Source organism: Panthera tigris, chromosome D3, assembly GCF_018350195.1.
Source record: "Panthera tigris isolate Pti1 chromosome D3, P.tigris_Pti1_mat1.1, whole genome shotgun sequence".
Taxonomy (NCBI): Eukaryota; Metazoa; Chordata; class Mammalia; order Carnivora; family Felidae; genus Panthera; species Panthera tigris.
In genome coordinates, this window is record NC_056671.1 from 76,731,018 (window position 1) to 76,748,576 (window position 17,559).

Consider the following 17,559-nt stretch of genomic DNA (forward strand, 5'->3'; position numbering starts at 1 on the left):
GTTCAAGCCCCGCATCGGGCTCTGTGCTGACAGCTCAGAGCCCGGAGCCTGTTTCGGATTCTGTGTCTCCCTCTCTCTGACCCTCCCCCGTTCATGCTCTGTCTCAAAAATAAATAAACGTTAAAAAAAAATTAAAAAAAAAAAAAGAATTACATGGTAGATGAATAAACGAGCATCTTGAATACCAGGTTAGCTATTCTGTAAGACAGCTGAGTCAAGGATTTCCAATGTGATAAAGTGATCTCTGGGAATACTTTGAAACAAAGGAGTGGATACGAAGATAAGGAGGCGAGTGTTTATTGAATAACTACTACACAGCAAGAACTTGACGAGCATAAAATCATTTAATTGTCTCAGCACTCCTTTTATTTTGCAGATCAACAAATTTTAGTTTGGGAGAGGTTAAATAACTGGCTAAGGTCACACAGACGGAAAACAGTAGAGTCAGAATTCAAACCCAAGTCTATCAGCACATGCGCATGCCTCCCAGTCATGTTCATACCACACTCTGCAGACCTTGGACTCCTCACAGTCCCCATAAGGAACACTGTGACCAATTCAGCAACAACTGGGGACCAAGAGCAAAGACTCTCCACCCACCCTCAACCAAAGCAGTTCTCATTTTCTCTGCCTCACACATGGGGCTTCCTGATTTCATCCGAATAGTTCTTGGGGAAACAAAAAAGAATAGAAACCACTATGCTAGATCATACGACTTCCTACAATAAAGCCAGAAGGCATGGTTTTCAGCCTTCTGTCCATCACCAATGGGCTATGGGTTCATGGCCAGCCCCTCCTTCTTCCTTCCATTGCTACGCAAGAGAGACTGAATGACTGCCATGTTGTGTTTCTTGACTTTCCAGAGGGAATAAGATTAAATGAAAAGCTCTTTCAGTGAATGAAAATGGCTGGACCACCTCGAATAAAGTTCTAGATAAAGTTGTAATTCCATCAAAGAAGCCAATTAGAGGAGCTCAGCTGGACGCCTTGCCTGATGCCTGCTCATGGCATCTAATGTTAGGATGCAAAAAAGCAAAGGGGAGCCAATCTTTTGACATTACCCGGTACAACCAGCACATGACCCAATGCAGGGACCTTTGTAAACAGTCCACAGAGGCACGTCTACTTACCGATAGAGATGTAACAGGTGAATATACTGATTCTGGAAGAATTCATAACTGGAAACAATGCCACACTCCTCTATGGCTCGGCCATTCTTATACCAAGTCACCTCTGGCTTGGGCTGACCTGATAATGACAACAGAAGAATATTCCCATTGCAGTAAGCATTTTGAGAAAAGAAAATCATAAAGCAATGAACAGGAGTGAGTAATGAGCCATAGGGATGGACATGCTGAACTATGTCAGTTGGGGAACTGGAAAATCTCTCTCATTGATTCAAATGCATCGTCCGATAAGCACTATTGAGCAAGCTATGTACCTGAGATGATCCTGTGCAGGGGTGTGGATGAGGCCTACAAAATGAAATGCTATCCCTAACCCTAAGGAGCTATTAAGAAAAATCATCTAGGGGCGCCTGGGTAGCTCAGTCGGTTAAGTGTCCAACTCTTCGATTTCAGTTCAGGTCATGATCTCCCGGTTTGTGAGTTCGAGCCCCGAGTCGGGCTCTGTGCTGGCAGCGTGCAACCTGCGTGGGATTCCCTCTCTCCCTATCTGCCCCTCCCCCATTGTCTCTCTCTCTCTCTCTCTCTCTCTCAAAATGAATAAACATTTTTTTAAAAAGAAAAATTATCTAAAACTTGGATATGAGGAAAAAATGTGGATAATATCTTCTTTCCGTGTCCTATGGGGACAAAGGTCCACCTAAGAATCACCTAGGGGAATATACATCGTTCAATTTGATGATTACTACTGATTAAAATTCCCAGTTTGGGGCACCTGGGTGGCTCAGTCGGTTAAGCATCTGACTCTCAGTTTCTGCTCAGGTCATGATCTCCCGGTTTTGTGGGTTCGAGCCCCGCGTCAGGCTCTGCACTGACAGGGCGCAGCCTGCTTGGGATTCTCTCTCTCTCCCTCTCTCTCTGCCCTTCCCCTGCTCACGCCGTCTCTGCCTCCCTCAAAATAAATAAATAAACTTAAAAGATGGTTACACTCCCAGATTCAGTGAAGTTGCTTACAAACTTGTAGATTTTTATCCAACAGAGACGTAAATAATCCCTGCCTGGCAGAAAAGATAACCCCGTAAGTCTTGGTTTACCGCCCTACAGGACATTAACCGGTGTTTTACCTAGTCCAGCAATCTTATCCTAACATTCCCTTATTAAACTGCCTATAAATACCTAATTCCTCTAATGTTCCTACTTTCTGGTTCCCTCTTTACTCGAAGAATTGAATAAAACCGTTGAAATGTTCATGTCCTATTTGCACGGAAGTCACTGTACCTGTGGAGGAGTATCCTTAAGCGGCGCTCAGAGCTGAGCGTACGCCATGGCACAGAAGAGGGAAGAACAAAGTGAATTAGCACATTAGTGGATTAGTCCCCTCATGAGGCGTGTATGATTTCCGGGCCGCTCCTGTGCATACCTGACTGGTGTCGTCACAGAAACTGCCCTACGCTTTCTCCCTCAGGAGGGCTTCCTCCTGCCCTTGTGATCGGTAACCAGATCTGATGGACTAATCTGGTGAAACCCCCAGGAATTCCATTCACCCCTTGGGATTTTTTACCCCTGTGACTGCGAAGGAAGCTTTCCAGTGTGTCCCAATGAGCTTCCCCCCTAGCCTCCGTAACACTGAAAACGTACCCAAATGTGCCCTGTCTACAGGAGGAAAGCCCAGTATTGGGAAACAAAACACTGTTCTAGATCCATCCTTCTCTGTCTCTGTCTGACTTACCACAGGATTTTTGGTGAGCAGCCCCAGACACCACGAAGAGAAGAACCCCACGTGTTTCTGGGCCCTGCACCATGGACCCGTCCTGACGGTGCTCAGAGCCCCTGCCTCCCTCCCTGTGTCTTGTCTGATGGGGCGTCTCCCAGCTAGGCTACCTCTGTGCCAGCGCCACAAATGTGGGTGATCCTCCTGGCCTCCCCCTTCAGGTAGCGCCCGCCTGACTACTTGGTCCCCGGAACTAGGAGCAGACAGACCTACGTGCAAGGATACACCCTTCTTCCCCAGTGGTTTGGCTGAGTCCCTTCCAGGCAAGTGACTAAAGCACCAAAAATGAGCTTCCCTGAGAAACCACCAAGGAGGTTGGGGATTACAATTCATTTCTGCCTGTTCTTAACCTTTTGTCCCCCTCTCAGTCGGCGTTCTCAGGAATCCTCTCCTTCCTCCTTTTTTGTATATCCTGGACTCCTTTTTTTTTTAAAGAAGGTACATAAAGTGTGCATGAGCTGGGCCCGGGACACTCATTCGAATCTCTTGGACTCCAATTTTTTTCATTCAGACCGATCAGGGCTGGTTGATGCCCCCAGTTTCTTAGCGGCTGACTGGTTTTTTCCTCTTGTGCAGTATAGATCTGAATAATCAGCCAGAAATGAGACTCACACAGGGAAGTGGTATCTTGTACCTTTGTGGGTGGTTCTCTTTTCTCCCTCCACTTGCTGGAAACCTCGCCCAAAAATCCTACCCTTGTTTTTTTTAAGCCTACCTGCAGGTCACACATGGAGAGCCACCTCCAGAATGTTTCGCCATTGTGTGTGGGGACCAGTAGCCAAGTTTAGGGTACGTCCAAACGCTGGGGCTTCCTGAGGACACATGGGGGCCACGGCATGGAGGTTCAGTGGTGGACGTGTGTCCGTCCCTCTATTTGAATGGCTATGGACAAATGCCAAGAAAGATGGGGGCTTGGCTCTGGCCTCGAAGAGGCTGAACTCACTCACAGGTGGACACCCCAGCACCCAGACCAGAGATGAGATTTTGTTATGACTTCAGCTAAGGAAGCACGGCCATTTCAGAAGCTGGCTCTTTTCCTCTCCCCATCTAGAAAAAGGGATCTCAGGGGAGAAGAGTTTTCTGTGCGCCCTCCGGAAAGACCACTGGTGCCTCTATGTTTTCGAAGGTAGAGACACAGTCCAAAAAAGGAAACAATCCACAAGGTACAAGGTACCACTTCCTGACCCAATTATTTTGCTTCTATTATTTTCGTTTAATAAGAAATCCTTCTTACCACCGGGGGCACCAATTTGGGGTCAGGTCTGGGTTGTTTATTCTCCAGTCCAGGGAGAATCCCAGCCCCCTGCTCCTCCTCCGTTGGGCACCCCCTGCCTTGGTTTTTACCTCTTCACTGCTGACCAGCATGCCCGACGAAGGCGGGCAGTGGGAGATGTATGTAGCTGGTTTGGGGGATATCAAGGAAAGAGTGATCAAGAAGGTTCCAATAAATCGACTGAAGGAAAGTTACTCACGACATTCCTATGTACACAGGAAATTAAGAATGGATTCTCTGAAAAAATAACCAGGGCGGGAGTCGCCTAACCCAGAACCACAATGCGAAGTGAAAAAGATCACTAGGCTATATCCAGGAAGTCACTCAAAGAAATCCTTCGGGGGGGGGGGGGCAGGGAATCATAGAGGATTTAGTTGTTCAACTGGTTACTCAGAACAGACTTCCCAGGCCATTTTCACAAATGATTTTTAATAATGCCTCTGTGAGCCACAAACCCGGGCCCGCAGGGAGATCTCAGAGGAGAATGAGCCACTGGTGGTTACCAGATATCATGCAGCGAAGCACGGCGTCTGACTTCTCAGGAACCTTCTGGGAAAGCAACGTAGATAGAAAACAAAGGGTGTGCCTCTGGGGCCCTCCTGAGTCTGTCATCCTTACGAGCCTCGTGAATCTGAAAAACACAAATCCCTGACATCAACATTTGTTCTGGGGCTCCTCTGACTGTCCTGGGAGTTTCGTTAGTGGCCCTTAGGGACAGAAGGAGCACGCCCTGGCTCGTCGGAGGCGGGGCACTGGCACTTGGGCTGGTGGGCAGATGGGAAGTCCTCGGGTGGGCCTTGTCACCTGCGGCGCTGCTGGCCCTTGGACCGGATGTCTGGTTGTGGGGTCCGCCCTGTGCATCGTAGCATCGGCACCCCTGGCTTCGACCCACCGGGTGCCACCAGCACCCCTCCCCCGAGTCACGACAATCCAGAGTGTCCGCAGACATTTCCAGCGTCCCTGGGGAGGGCAGCCCCAGCGGGGAACCACTAATCCTGGTGGATTGCAAGGCAGCGGGAGCCCACCCCGAGCGAGAGCTGCTTGAGCCCACAGCCAGTGTCACGTCTCTCTCATCTTTCTTTCTGTCCTCAAAGTCTCTTCATGGGACATAAGAAGTGCGTAGGCACACTCGCCTCCGAAAAAGAGGCCTTAGTTAAATGCAAATGAATCTCCTGGGGGGAGGTCTTTTGAAATTGGGCAAGCAGTGCTCCTTGGAGCACCGGACGAGCGCCCCCAGGAGGGCAGTGAGTGAGCTAGCATGTATGTATTCATTGATACAAGCAGGCATTTAACACTTGACTGGTCACAACGTATGCAATCTCATTTCACCTCTTCTAAATTGCCTGAGTGGTTATTAACACCTCCTGCATCTTAAGGATGAGAAAGCTGACGCTCAGAGAGATTCAACAACTTGCTCAGGATCACACAGCTCAAGTGGCTGCTGCCCTGGGGCGCCCTTCATGGCTGTGCAGGCTGATACCGTCCCCGGAGCTGTGCAGTGCACAACCCACACAGATGCACGGCAGCCTTAAGAACACAGGTCTGTCTGAACCCAGAGGGCCCTTTCCACTCTACCCTCCATGTACCGTGCTGGCACCACTCTGTCAAAAGCACTCTTTGGAGAGCCCCATGCTTGGAAATAGTAACATTTCGCTCTATCCAAACAGGAAGCTCCCACTTCCCCTTCGCTTGGTGAGCTGTTCTCACATGCCACGAAGCTCAGGAGGAGGAAGGCTCCTACCACCATCCGATACATTTAGCACGGACAGGGAGGAGGCACTTAGACCTGCAAATGGTGATTCTGGGGATGCTGAGGGTCCTATAGCAGACGCGAGCTAAGCTCTTGGCGGAAAAGGCTGGATCTAAATGGCCACAACTGTCTCGTAGAAGGGGAAACCCTTCTCGATATGGGTGGAGCAGCTTCTTAACCGTTTGGAACCAATTCTCCGATTTGGTAGGACCTGGTTCAAGCTGAAAATGAGTTGCTTGTGCAAAAAGGATTCAGATATTCGAGATGGGAACAACAGAGTGCCACCCTGAGCGCTGGGAGCCTTCTGGGCATGGGGCCCCGTGTGGGGCACACATCGTGGAACCTCAAGGCCGGCCCTGCCTGGTAGACGCGGCCCTTAGAACATTCTGCCAGCCCTTCCTTCCCTTTGAGGCCTTTCCTGCAACCCCTGATGTTCCCACAGCATTTCCTTAATCTCAAGGTGTTCTGTCTAGAATAAGTGTAGTTCTTGGAAACAAAAAAGCATTCCCAAATTGCCCCTATGTGATGCACCCAAGCTTTCTGAATAGCAGGGTAGAAATAATTGATTTAGGAGAACACACCTCCTTCCTTTCCTCACGAGGAGTGCACAGGAAGCAACTCTCCTCTACCTGAGGGTCCGCTGATGCATGTAACGGGCAGAAAGAGCGGTAAAGCTGAAGAAGAAGTATCTTTGCATCAACAAGGAAGACAACCGCTTGGGTCTGCAACACAGCACAAGGGCTGGGAGAGAAGTCTGAAAAGCCGCGGGGTTATGCGGGGGAGATTGAGCCACAGAGACCGAGAAAGAGACGCTATGATTGTTAATTGGATCCTCTCGACATTTTTGGTTTTTTCTTAGTCTTTATTTATTTTTGAGAGAGAGAGACAGAGCATGAGCAGGGGAGGAACAGAGAGAGAGGGAGACACAGAATCCAAAGCAGGCTCTGAGCTATCAGCACAGGGCCCCACGCGGGACTCGAACTCACAAATCACGAGTTCATGACCTGAGCTCAAGTAGGACGCTCAACCGACTGAGCCACCCAGGCTCCCCTAATCCTCTCGACATTCTTTAATAAAGACTTGAATCGCAGGGCACCTGGGTGGCACAGTCGGTTGAGCGTCCGACTTCAGCTCAGGTGGTGATCTCACGGTTTGTGGGTTCAAACCCCATGTGAGGCTCCGTGCTGACAGCTCAGAGCCTGGAGCTGTTTTGGATTCTTTGTCTCCCTCTCTCTCTCTCTCTGCCCCTCTCCCACCACTTGTTCTCTCTCTCTCTCTCTCTCTCTCTCTCTCTCTCCCAAAACTAAATAAGCATTTAAAAAAAAAAAGTCTTGGATTGCATTTCCAGCGCTTTTTGGTTATAGGACGTTTTAAACACAGTTGTGCAGTTTGGACCCCATCGGGTCCCTGGTTAACAGGTGTCCCATAAAACCATCCTAAGTCCCTCTTGGTCTAGATGGTAAGTTAGTCGCACAGAACAGAAAGAAACTTCATCTGCAAGATGGCAAATAGACACAGATTACATGATACGTACATTTAGACGTTACGTGATTGCTCCAACAGGTATAAAAAGGCCAGAGCTGACGTGCGTTATTATTTACTTAGAAGTCACAGAAATGCCTAATGGAAAAACTGCTCTCAGCAAGGCTGAAAGAAATATCAAAAGCAAATAACTCCAGGGGACAACTTCCACGGCAGCCACCTTGCACAAGGATGGCAATGTTTACAGAAGACTTGGCGAGCGCCGCTGAATCCCCGTAGGAAGAGATGACTAAGCCAGACGAGGGCACGGTGCTCACAAAACCAAGGAAATGAATGGCAACTTGCGGTCCTTTCACTGCTGAGGAAATGCTGCCCCTCCCCCCACTCTGCAAACACACGGAAAGAAGCAGCGTTTCGGTCAAAGCCAGTGTATTTGCTCGTCCCTTTCAGACGTCTGAGCAGGTGATGGGAGCTAGAGCTGTGGATTTGACTTGAGATAAAAAGTTGATGCTTCTCAGGATTAGTGAACAATTTTAGGGCTAAAACATAGGCATAGGGCAAAAAGAAGAGAATCTAAATCCAATTTAAAATGTTTACGGTTATTTCACAACTGGAAATGCAAGTTGTATTTGTGACCTCATCTACTGGTTTTTTGTTTTTTTTTTTTAAGTTTATGTATTTGTTTTGAGAGAGCGTGTCCACGTTTGCACACATGTGTGAGCAGGAGAGAGGCAGAAAGAATCCCAAGCAGACTCCGCACTGTCAGCGCAGAGCCCAACGCAGGGCTCGATCTCACAAACGTGAGATCAGGACCTGAGATGAAATCAAGAGTTGGACGCTTAACCGACTAAGCCACCCAGGCCCCCACCCCCACCCCACTTATCATTTTTGAGTGGCAACACGGCATCCGGCGTTAAGGGCTCTAGAGTCAGGTACCTGGGTTTACATTCTGGCTGCACTCCTTACTAGCATCGTCAGCAAGTGTGTCCCAGCCTCTCTGTGCCTCAGTTTCCTCATCTGTAAAACGGAGGCAAAACAGTTTTGTATACTTCATAGGTTGTTATAAAGATGAAATGAGTTACTACTGCCTGTAAAGTACTTAGAACAGCACCTGGCACAAAATGTAGTGCTTGCTAATTATTTCAAAAAAAAAAAAAAAAAAATGTGGCTTCAGTGGAACCCACTAGCTCAACTGGCCGGCAGCGAGGCTGATGGCTCTGCAACGCTTTGTTTTCAAACAGCTTTAATGAAGTGTAATTCACACGCCGTAGAATCCACCCACTCACGGCGTGCAGTCCAACGGCTTTCAGCGTGTTCAGAGTTGTGCGACCATCACCACAATCAATGTTAGAACATTCTCATTTCTCCAGAAAGAATCCCATTCTCCTTGGCTTTCAAGTCCTTGTCTTCCCATCCCTCCCCACCCCCCGCCCAAACACACACAGAGCCCCAAGCAACTACCACTAATCTACTTTCCGTCCCTGTGGATCTGCCTATCCTGGACATTTCCCAATAAACAGGATCAAATGCTATGTGGTCCCTTGTGGCTGGCTTCTTTCTCTTAGCACACGTTTCCAACACATCCGTGTTGTGGCATGGGTCGGGATTCAGTCCTCCTTACGTCCTTCTGCAGCCCTTCTTAGGAGCAGCTGTCGGGGCATAAGGAGGACTCCCTGGGCTCTCCACATTCCCAGGACGCTTACTCAGACAATTGGGAGGGTAGCAAGAGAAGGGCTCTGGGGGCTGGAGAATTCTCCTGACCGGGAAGCATCGCAGGACTGAGGATCAAATGCAGGCTTTGTCACTTGCCAGGGACGAATCTACATCTAGCTCTGCCACTTACCTGGTCAAAGTTCTTCATCTGTAAAAGCAGAGAACTACGTAAATGGCATAGGGAGAATGTGCTACATAACTCGTTTTCAAGGTGGTAATCAGTAGGCTTTAAGGAAAGACGTCACTTGGTTTCCTCAGTTTCCTTTTCTGCTGTGGGTTACCACAGTAATTTTTTTTTAAAGCGATATACCAGGGGCGCCTGGGTGGCTCAGTCGGTTGAGCCGCCGACTTCGGCTCAGGTCATGATCTCGCGGTCCGTGAGTTCAAGCCCCGCGTCGGGCTCTGTGCTGACAGCTCAGAGCCTGGAGCCTGTTTCAGATTCTGTGTCTCCCTCTCTCTGACCCTCCCCCATTCATGCTCTGTCTCTCTCTGTCTCAAAAGTAAATAAACGTTAAAAAAAAAAAAAAAGCGATATACCAATTAATGTCTAAAAATTTCTCCTGGTAGACCATTCACCTGTGAGAGTAATTTACATGGCCCCTCCCCTTCCCAGGGTCCACTGCCACGGACAGAAAGGGAAGAAAGGACAAAACTGCTCCACAAGAATTGGGGTGACACCGGGGACCTTATGTGTCATCTGCGACGCCTCTCCAGGTGACTGCTTCCTGACGGTGAAGTCCCACAGGTGACAACACTGACAACCGTGCTATGTGACCCACAGAGACGGTTCAGCCGCCACGGTGTCCCAGCCAGGGCTGTGCTGACGACAAGGGAGAGAGGACAGTTAAGTCAGGCCGTGGTTCAGGTTTCATGGCTCCTCTGAAGGTTAGAACACTTGAAGACCGATTTCTCATTCTCAGCTAGACGTGGGCAACCAATATCGAATTACTGATATTAGTGGGGGGTGGGGGGGCTGCAGTGGCATTCACAGACACCTTGGGGAGGTAACATGTTAACTGGAAAGAACACAAGATGTGCATGACTTTATTTTGTTTTTCAGCTGTGGTCGCCTCCTTTTTTAAAAGAAATCGGTTTACCTTTAATTACACACATTCTAAATGCATTCGTCCCTATTTGCAAAAATACATATAAAAGCAAAGTCTCCCACTTGCACTGGCCCTCATCTCAGTACTTTCTCAGGAGGAAGTGTTTGCTAGGCTTTCAGGCATCTTTCTGTCCAGGTCTGTGTGTAGTCATCTGAATGCATATATAGGGGTGTCAGGGTGGCTCAGTCGGTTGAGCGTCCAACTCTTGATCTTGACTCAGGTCACCATCTCACGGTTCATGGGGTTGAGCCCCACATCCGGCTTCGTGCTCATGGCACGGAGCCTGCTTGGGATTCTCTCTCTCCCTCTCTCTCTGCCCTCCCTCTCCCTCTCTCTCAAAATAAATACATAAACTTTAAATAGATCTTTATATCTCTATTATCTTTATATACAAATATATTTTAATAATATATATAACACTTACATATATAAATATATATAATTTCTATCCACGTACGTATATAGTCATCTAAATATATACACCATTTTGTTGCATGCGTGGCATTGAATTGGGTGTATTCCCAGGCAGCTGGCTTATCTTAGTGATAAGCTTTGGCAATCTTCCAATGTCAGTCCAATCCATAAAGGGCTGCATCATTTTTTAAAAACTGCTCAGTGACATCAGTATTGCACAGCGCGGCAATAAGTGTGCTTCATCTGTGTGTTCTTGTACTGATGACACATAGCTAGGCTAGAGTTTTTTAGACTTCCAAGTGTGTCCCAAAGAATCTGCACCCTGCTAAATGCTTCCTTGGGCACCTCAGCGGTTGTCGAGACTAACTACCAAGAAATGGAATTGCTGGATAAAAGAACATGCACATATTACGTTTTGACAGATACTCCAAAATGGGCAGGGCCCCTCACAGAACAGTAGAAGGATGTGGCGATGAAGGACTGGGTTCCCGGGTTCAAATCTGAGCCCTGCCGCTTACTAGCTTACTTCTGCTCTAAGTTCCTTCATCCGTAAAACTAGGATGAGAGCAGTCTCTACTTCATTTCGTTGGTAGGAAAATTAAGGGACTACGGATAAAGCTCCTCTAAATGGCATAGTAAGAACTCTACAAGTGTTAGCTGCTATCACTAACATCAGTAAAATTACCGAAATACCTTCCTCTCAAAGTAGAGAACCAGGCAAGAGGTTACGGGAGAGTGCTTTGAGTGTTTAAAGCCCTTGACTGACGCCAAGTTTTATTTTGGCTAATCTGCCCCGTACAGATAGCCGGTGGTGTGGCTGCTGTCCACAGAAAGGCTGTTGCCAAGGGGTCAGGGAGGCGCTCTCAGCCCACACGCAGATAGTGGGTAACCGGTTCCTTGGGAGCCAGCAGGAAAGCCAGCTGTCACAGTGAGTTCTCACTGGGGACAGGAGGGATTAGTTCCGATCACCCAGCCTAATCCAATGGCAACTGGGTTCCCGCATTTGCCGTCTGAGTTACTACAGATCTGGGTGCCATGCCTACTGGCCCGTGGTAGTTAGGGCAGAGTACGCAGCCCAAAGGTGGATTCTGGGAATTTGGGGGAGGTGGGTGGGGAGGGGGCAAGCCAGGCAGGGAGAAAGACAATGAATATGTTTTGGGTACTTTCTGTGTATCAGCCCCCAGGCTGGACACTTCAGAGACATTGTCACATTTAATCCTTACAGCAAAGCTACCAGCATAGGTGTTCTTTCCCATTTCACAGATAATGACCCGGAAGCTTAAGGTAACTTTAAAGCGTTGATGTAACACACTTAATTCCTCACTGCCTGCAAGTGACATGGCTGTTGGAACTCAAGCACTGTGTTCTTACTTGGGTGTGATTTTAGGGTTATATGTGAGAAACGGGGGCAAAAAAAATAAGCCCGTGAAAAGATGCTCAATATCCTTAGTCATTATGGAAATTCAGATTAAAACCATAATGAGATAGCCTTTCACAGCCACTGGAATGACTATAATAAAACAGGCAGCCAAGTGTGGGCCTGGATATGGAGAAAACCGTCAAGCATGGCTGGTGGGAATGTGAAACAGTACGGACACTTTGGAAGACAGTTTGGCAGTTTCTGGAAAAGTTAAACAGGAATTTACCAAGAGCCCCGGAAGGTCCATTCCCGGGTGTCTCCCCAAGAGAAACGAAAACACGTATCTGCACAAAGACTTGCACACAAATGTTCTTAACAGGATTATTCATAATAACCTAAAGTTGGAAATAACCTAAATGTCCATTGGAAATAACCTAAATGTCCAACTAGTGCCTACATAGGCAATGTGGTATAGCCATACCGTAGAATACGGTGGAACAATACAAAGAAGCGTGGATCCGTGGTACGATATAGATGAACCTCAGAAACATTCCAGTGAAAGAAGACAGACACGTGAGACCACACATTGTATGGTTCCAGTTATACGAGATGTCCCAAAGAAGCTATAGAGACCAAAAGTAGGTGGTTGCTGGAGACGGAGGCAGTGGGGAAAATGTGAATCAACCATAAATGCGCACGAGGGATCTTTTTGGGGTGATGAAAACGTTCTAAAACTGATCTATGGCGATCGTTGTACAACTTGATACATTTATTAAAAAATCACTGAATCGAACACTTAGAAAAGGTGAATTATACAACATGCATTACGTGCCTCCATAAAGTTAATATTTAATTTTTTTTTCTTCAACATTTATTTATTATTGAGAGACAGAGAGACATAGAGCGTGAGCAGAGGAGGGACAGAGAGAGAGGGAGACACAGAATCTGAAGCAGGCTCCAGGCTCTGAGCTGTCAGTACAGAGCCCGACGCGGGGCTTGAACTCACAAACTGCGAGATCATGACCTGAGCTGAAGTCGGACGCCTAACCAACTGAGCCACCCAGGCGCCCCCATAAAGTTAATTTTTAAAAGAGAGGCATGGAGGAGACAAACATTTCATAAGCACATACTGTGTTCACTGCAGCATTCGTTACTTGTGCCAGCAAGAGATTGGAAGTAACCAAAACGGCCATCAGTAAGAATATGGTTACAGTTTAGAATGGAATTTTCTCTTTTGAACAGCAGTGGGCATGAAAAATTAACAAGGCAGTTCTGTATGCATTGATACGAAATAATCTTCAAGATACGTTAAGTAAAATAAAATCTAGAAGAGGGCATAGAGTATGCTATCACTTGTATAAGCAAGAAGAATATTCTAATATGCTTATTTATACACATAATAACTCTAAAAACACACAGGAAACTGGTAACTTGGTTGCGGCCAGGAGACCCCAGTATCTAAGGAAGTGTGGGTGGGGGCTGTTAAGGACAGTGATTGTCTCTACATAGCCTTTTGGATATTTTAAATTTATATAAGTTACCTAATAAACAAACACAGCTTAACTTTTAAGCGAGTAACTCTTACTTGTTACAGAGTTACTTGTGAGTAACTCCGTGTGCCTGAGAGTGTGCCTGGCACCTATCTATTGTGAACGCAGGGCTGTGGCTGCTTCTGGCTCTGTTCTCAGGAGTTGCTTGAAGGTTTTTTGTTTGTTTGTTTTTTCCTGTTTTTGTTTTTTTAAGGTAGAATAGAGTCTTTCCACTGGTAGTCCTCTCCTCCGCTATTTAAAATCCGTGACAGTTTTGAGGCAGCTGGGTCGCCCAGTTGGTTAAGCATGGAACTCTTGACTTCTGCTCAGGTCATGATCTCACAGCTCATGAGCTCAAGCCCCATGTCAGGCTCTGCACTGTCAGCACTTGGGATTCTCTGTCTCCCTCTCTCAGCCCCTCCCCTGCTCTCTCTCTCTCTCTCTCTCTCTCTCTCTCTCAAAATAAATAAATAAACATTTAGAAATAAATAAGTAAAATAAAATCTGTGACGGTTTCCAATTCTTTAAGGAAGGGTGGGGAAAAAAAAAAGGGCTCAAGGTTAAATGAAACATGTGAGAGAGTTGAGTACCTCCCTGATTTTACAGTTGAAAAGTGCCCCCGAAACAGGCAGCTTAAGCGACTTTTCCAAGGTCACCCAGCTTGTTAGTGCCAGAGTCCATGATTCTTGACTCTGATTTTCAGTTTACTATGTTGAAAGGATACATCCCTCTGCCAGGCTCATCCTTGTCCTCCCTCAAGGGAAAGACCGAGAAGAAAGCAAAGATCATGATGCTATCAACATACAGAGCACGATAGTGGAGTTAATGAGACTGACTGCCGGGGATTAGCCTTGGATTAACTGGTTAACGTCACTTTGGTTTGAAGTTAAATGCGGTGGGCTGAAGGCTGTGTCCCATCCAGGCATGTGTCATCAGAGTTCTCACTGTGTGCTGAAGAAACTCTCTCTCTGGGACCTCCTCCTCTTGTCCCCTGCTTTCTCCCAGGCCCCCCATGTCCCTCTTTGGAAAGAATGTCTATTTCAAATTGGACCAAGGGCTGTGGAATTTCAGGCAGATAGGGGAGCACTTGGGAAAAGTTATCTTCCCTTCCGTGTCCTCCCTGCCTGGGACAGGGAAAGGGTGCTGGGCCGAGTGCCAGGGTCACCTCGGCCACCATCATCCACCAGCCTTCCCCCAGCCGGTCAGAAGGTCTTAGGAGAAAACTTTGTGGGTTCGCCTCCACTTGCCTTGATTTCTGAAGAATATTTTTTATCATCCATTATCTAATTGTGTTTAGTAAAGTGCGCCTTGGAGGGAAGGAGTACCGCCCCCAACTGGCCATTTGCCTTGTCCTCTTAGATGCATTTCCCCCACGCCTCTCCCACCACTCAATGCTGGGGATGAGGTGCTCTCGCCCTTCCTACTTCCTGGGCTCTGACTGGTCCAAAGCCATCAAGCGCTCTTGCTCGGTGATTGGTCTGTTAACCTAAGTCTAAGCCAATCAGCACGCAGCTCCCTCTAGAAAGTCGCTCAGGGCTGATCCAATCAGTGCAAAGCTTAGGTCCCTCGCTGTCCTGTAAACAGGAAAAAGAACACCGACGCCAGGGGAGGCTAAGTACCATTTGAGACTGTGGGGAAGGCAGCCTGAGGTTGAAACCAAAGCACAGAGAAGAGCAGAGCGTCCGGAAATGCGGAGAACTGGCACCAAGGTCCTGACCAAACTCTGGACTTTTCAGTTGTGTGAGCAGTAAGTCCCCACCGTTGCTGTTGTTTAAGCGAGTTTGAGTTTTTGATTGCTCCTTCTAGAAAGCCTACCGAAGCATCCATATCTTCCCCTCCCTGGCCCATGGTGCCTGAAATCCCTACCACGGGCCCTCCATTCCAGATCTCTGTGTCAGACAGGCAGAAGGGAAGGATTTAAGATTAGACGGCTTCACCAAAGAATGCTTCGCCAAGAAAGTTCCGGGGACGCCTAGCATAACCAAATGAATTTCTGAGCTCCGTTCCCTCCTGTCTCTTTCTGCCCTTCATGTTTTGTTTTGCTTTTTGTTGTTGTTTACACAGAAAGACCACCTTCCCTCTGGTTCATGTGCTCACCGCCCACCAGATTTCAAACCCCAGCTCAAGTGCGAGCTTGTCCTTGAAGACTGCCCTGAGAGCCTCCGCTGGAAAAAAACCCAGCACCCACCCAAATGATGGGCCACGCAGGTCCGTGTGTCCTGCCCACACTCAGTATCCCCCACAGACACACTGCACCCTGAGATGTCTGCCTGCAAGACAACTCATGGGTTTATCTTTTGTGTTCTCCCCAGCTCTAGCATGTTGTGGCTGGGCCTCCCACACCTCTTGAGAAGTAGGCAAGTTTAGCGATTGAAAAGAACGGTGCAAACAGGTTCTCCTTAGGAGTTACAGGCCAAGGAAATGCCTAAAACAACAGTGTATCAGCATCACCTGTCAGAATGCAAATTGTCAGAAATGCAAATTCTTGGCACCTTCTGCACCAGAAACTCGGGGGGTGGGACCCAGTAGCCTGCGTTTTAACAAGCTCTCTCAATTCTGTTGCACTTTAAAGTTTGAGAACCACTGGACTAGAGGAAAAATCTGAAACTACTGACTGAGGAGCGAAAGAGCCTGGTGATCCAAGAGCAGGACTGAAGTCCAAGTGAAGATGAAGGTGAATCGTGCATCCCAGATGTGCTGGGAGCGGCCATGGAAGCGATGGCCGTGGAAGGGGTAGAGTGCTATGGAGTCAGCAACGAACTCTCCAGAACTGACATCTCCTTCAACCGGTGTCCGTCTGTTCAACCTGATGTCCCTAGTCTCCTGGTCCGTGCCAGGAGGGTGCATTTCGGCTGCAACCTCATTGAGGGCTCTAAACGTTTTTAAATGCCCTCTTCTCTCACGGAAGTTGGGTATTTATTCTTTCCTGTTGCCAACCCTAACATGTCATGCTTACTTTCTCTCAAGTTTCTTTATATTTCTGAATTTCTAGATTTCCTTTTTGGCAGAATTTAGCCCAGAATAACAGGGTTCCTTGTGAGCCTGTGAGTAACCCAAGCAAAGAATTTATCAAGCCTCTCTGATATGCCCGGGAAAAAGCTGTGGCGTAGCTCAGGAAAGACAGGTGCAATAATAAAGATGTTGATAAAATTCTTTGGAACTGTCCCACTAGGCCTGCTTCTGATTCTGGAATGCTCCGTCCCTCTGTGCTTGACTCACCCTCACTTCAGAACAAGGAAGCACCCTGGTCATTATGAACTTTCACCACTGACCACGAAATTCCAGCCATGGCTCCTGAGATGCCTACCCAGCTACTGTCTCTGCTCAGCCCCCCAAGGCTAGTCCGTTTCAGAATGTTCTCACATCCCCTGGCTCCACAATGGCTCTGTCCAAGCAGAAAGGGAATTGATGCAAGGCCCCACTAGAATCTTTGAGGAAAACTGGACTTGCGCCTTTATTTTCATAATTAGCACAGACACCACTTTGTGTGCCTCGATTTACCTCTACGTCCCATTCCTATGGGATATGAAAACTCACATTTAAATATGGTACTGGTATACACTGACAAGTATCAGATGATGTTAATAAATCTCTACCTCTCCTTTCAGATGCTAAATACATCATCAACTATTTTCAGACAAAAGTAGGGGTGCCTGGATGGCTCAGTCGTTTGAGTGTCTGACTTCGGCTCAGGTCATGATCTCGCGGTGTGTGAGTTCGAGCCCTGCGTCCGGCTCTGTGCTGACAGCTCAGAGCCTGGAGCCGGCTTCGGATTTTGTGTCTCCCTCTCTCTCTGCCCCTCCCCCGCTCATTCTCTCTCTCTCTCTCTCTCTCTCTCTCTCTCTCAAAAATAAACATTAAAAAATTTTTTAAAAATAATCATTGGACTGATGTCAAAAATATGTAGCTTCCACTACTTTAATAGTTTATATAATGAAAGCATTCAGAAGTTTTAGCGAGAGAGAGAGAGAGAGAGAGAGGGAGGGAGGGGGAGCTTTTTAATTAACCAAGGAGAAGAACTGGCCTTTGGGGAGAAG

The 17,559-nt window shown here is 47.6% G+C and overlaps 1 protein-coding gene and 1 long non-coding RNA gene across 4 annotated transcripts in view; one reads left to right on the forward strand and one right to left on the reverse strand.

Annotated features, from left to right (window-relative positions):
- The window catches only part of ALPK2 (alpha kinase 2), a 148,927-nt gene that overhangs the window by 96,837 nt on the left and 34,531 nt on the right, over nt 1–17,559 (reverse strand). For 2 of the 3 annotated variants that reach the window (XM_042962760.1, XM_015536829.2), the window contains exons 2-3: nt 4,672–4,799; nt 1,131–1,248 (exon numbers count right to left, since the gene is read on the reverse strand). In XM_042962760.1, coding sequence (XP_042818694.1) covers nt 1,131–1,248; nt 4,672–4,780 — 227 coding nt within the window. In that variant the 5' untranslated portion in view covers nt 4,781–4,799. Of the gene's footprint in view, nt 1–1,130; nt 1,249–4,671; nt 4,800–8,336; nt 8,383–17,559 lie in introns of those variants that run through there. The other variant, XM_042962759.1, reaches the window with a different exon arrangement.
- On the forward strand, nt 15,118–17,129 carry LOC122232689. The gene is made up of 2 exons (XR_006210082.1): nt 15,118–15,269; nt 16,095–17,129. It is a non-coding gene; the product is annotated as an uncharacterized LOC122232689 (long non-coding RNA).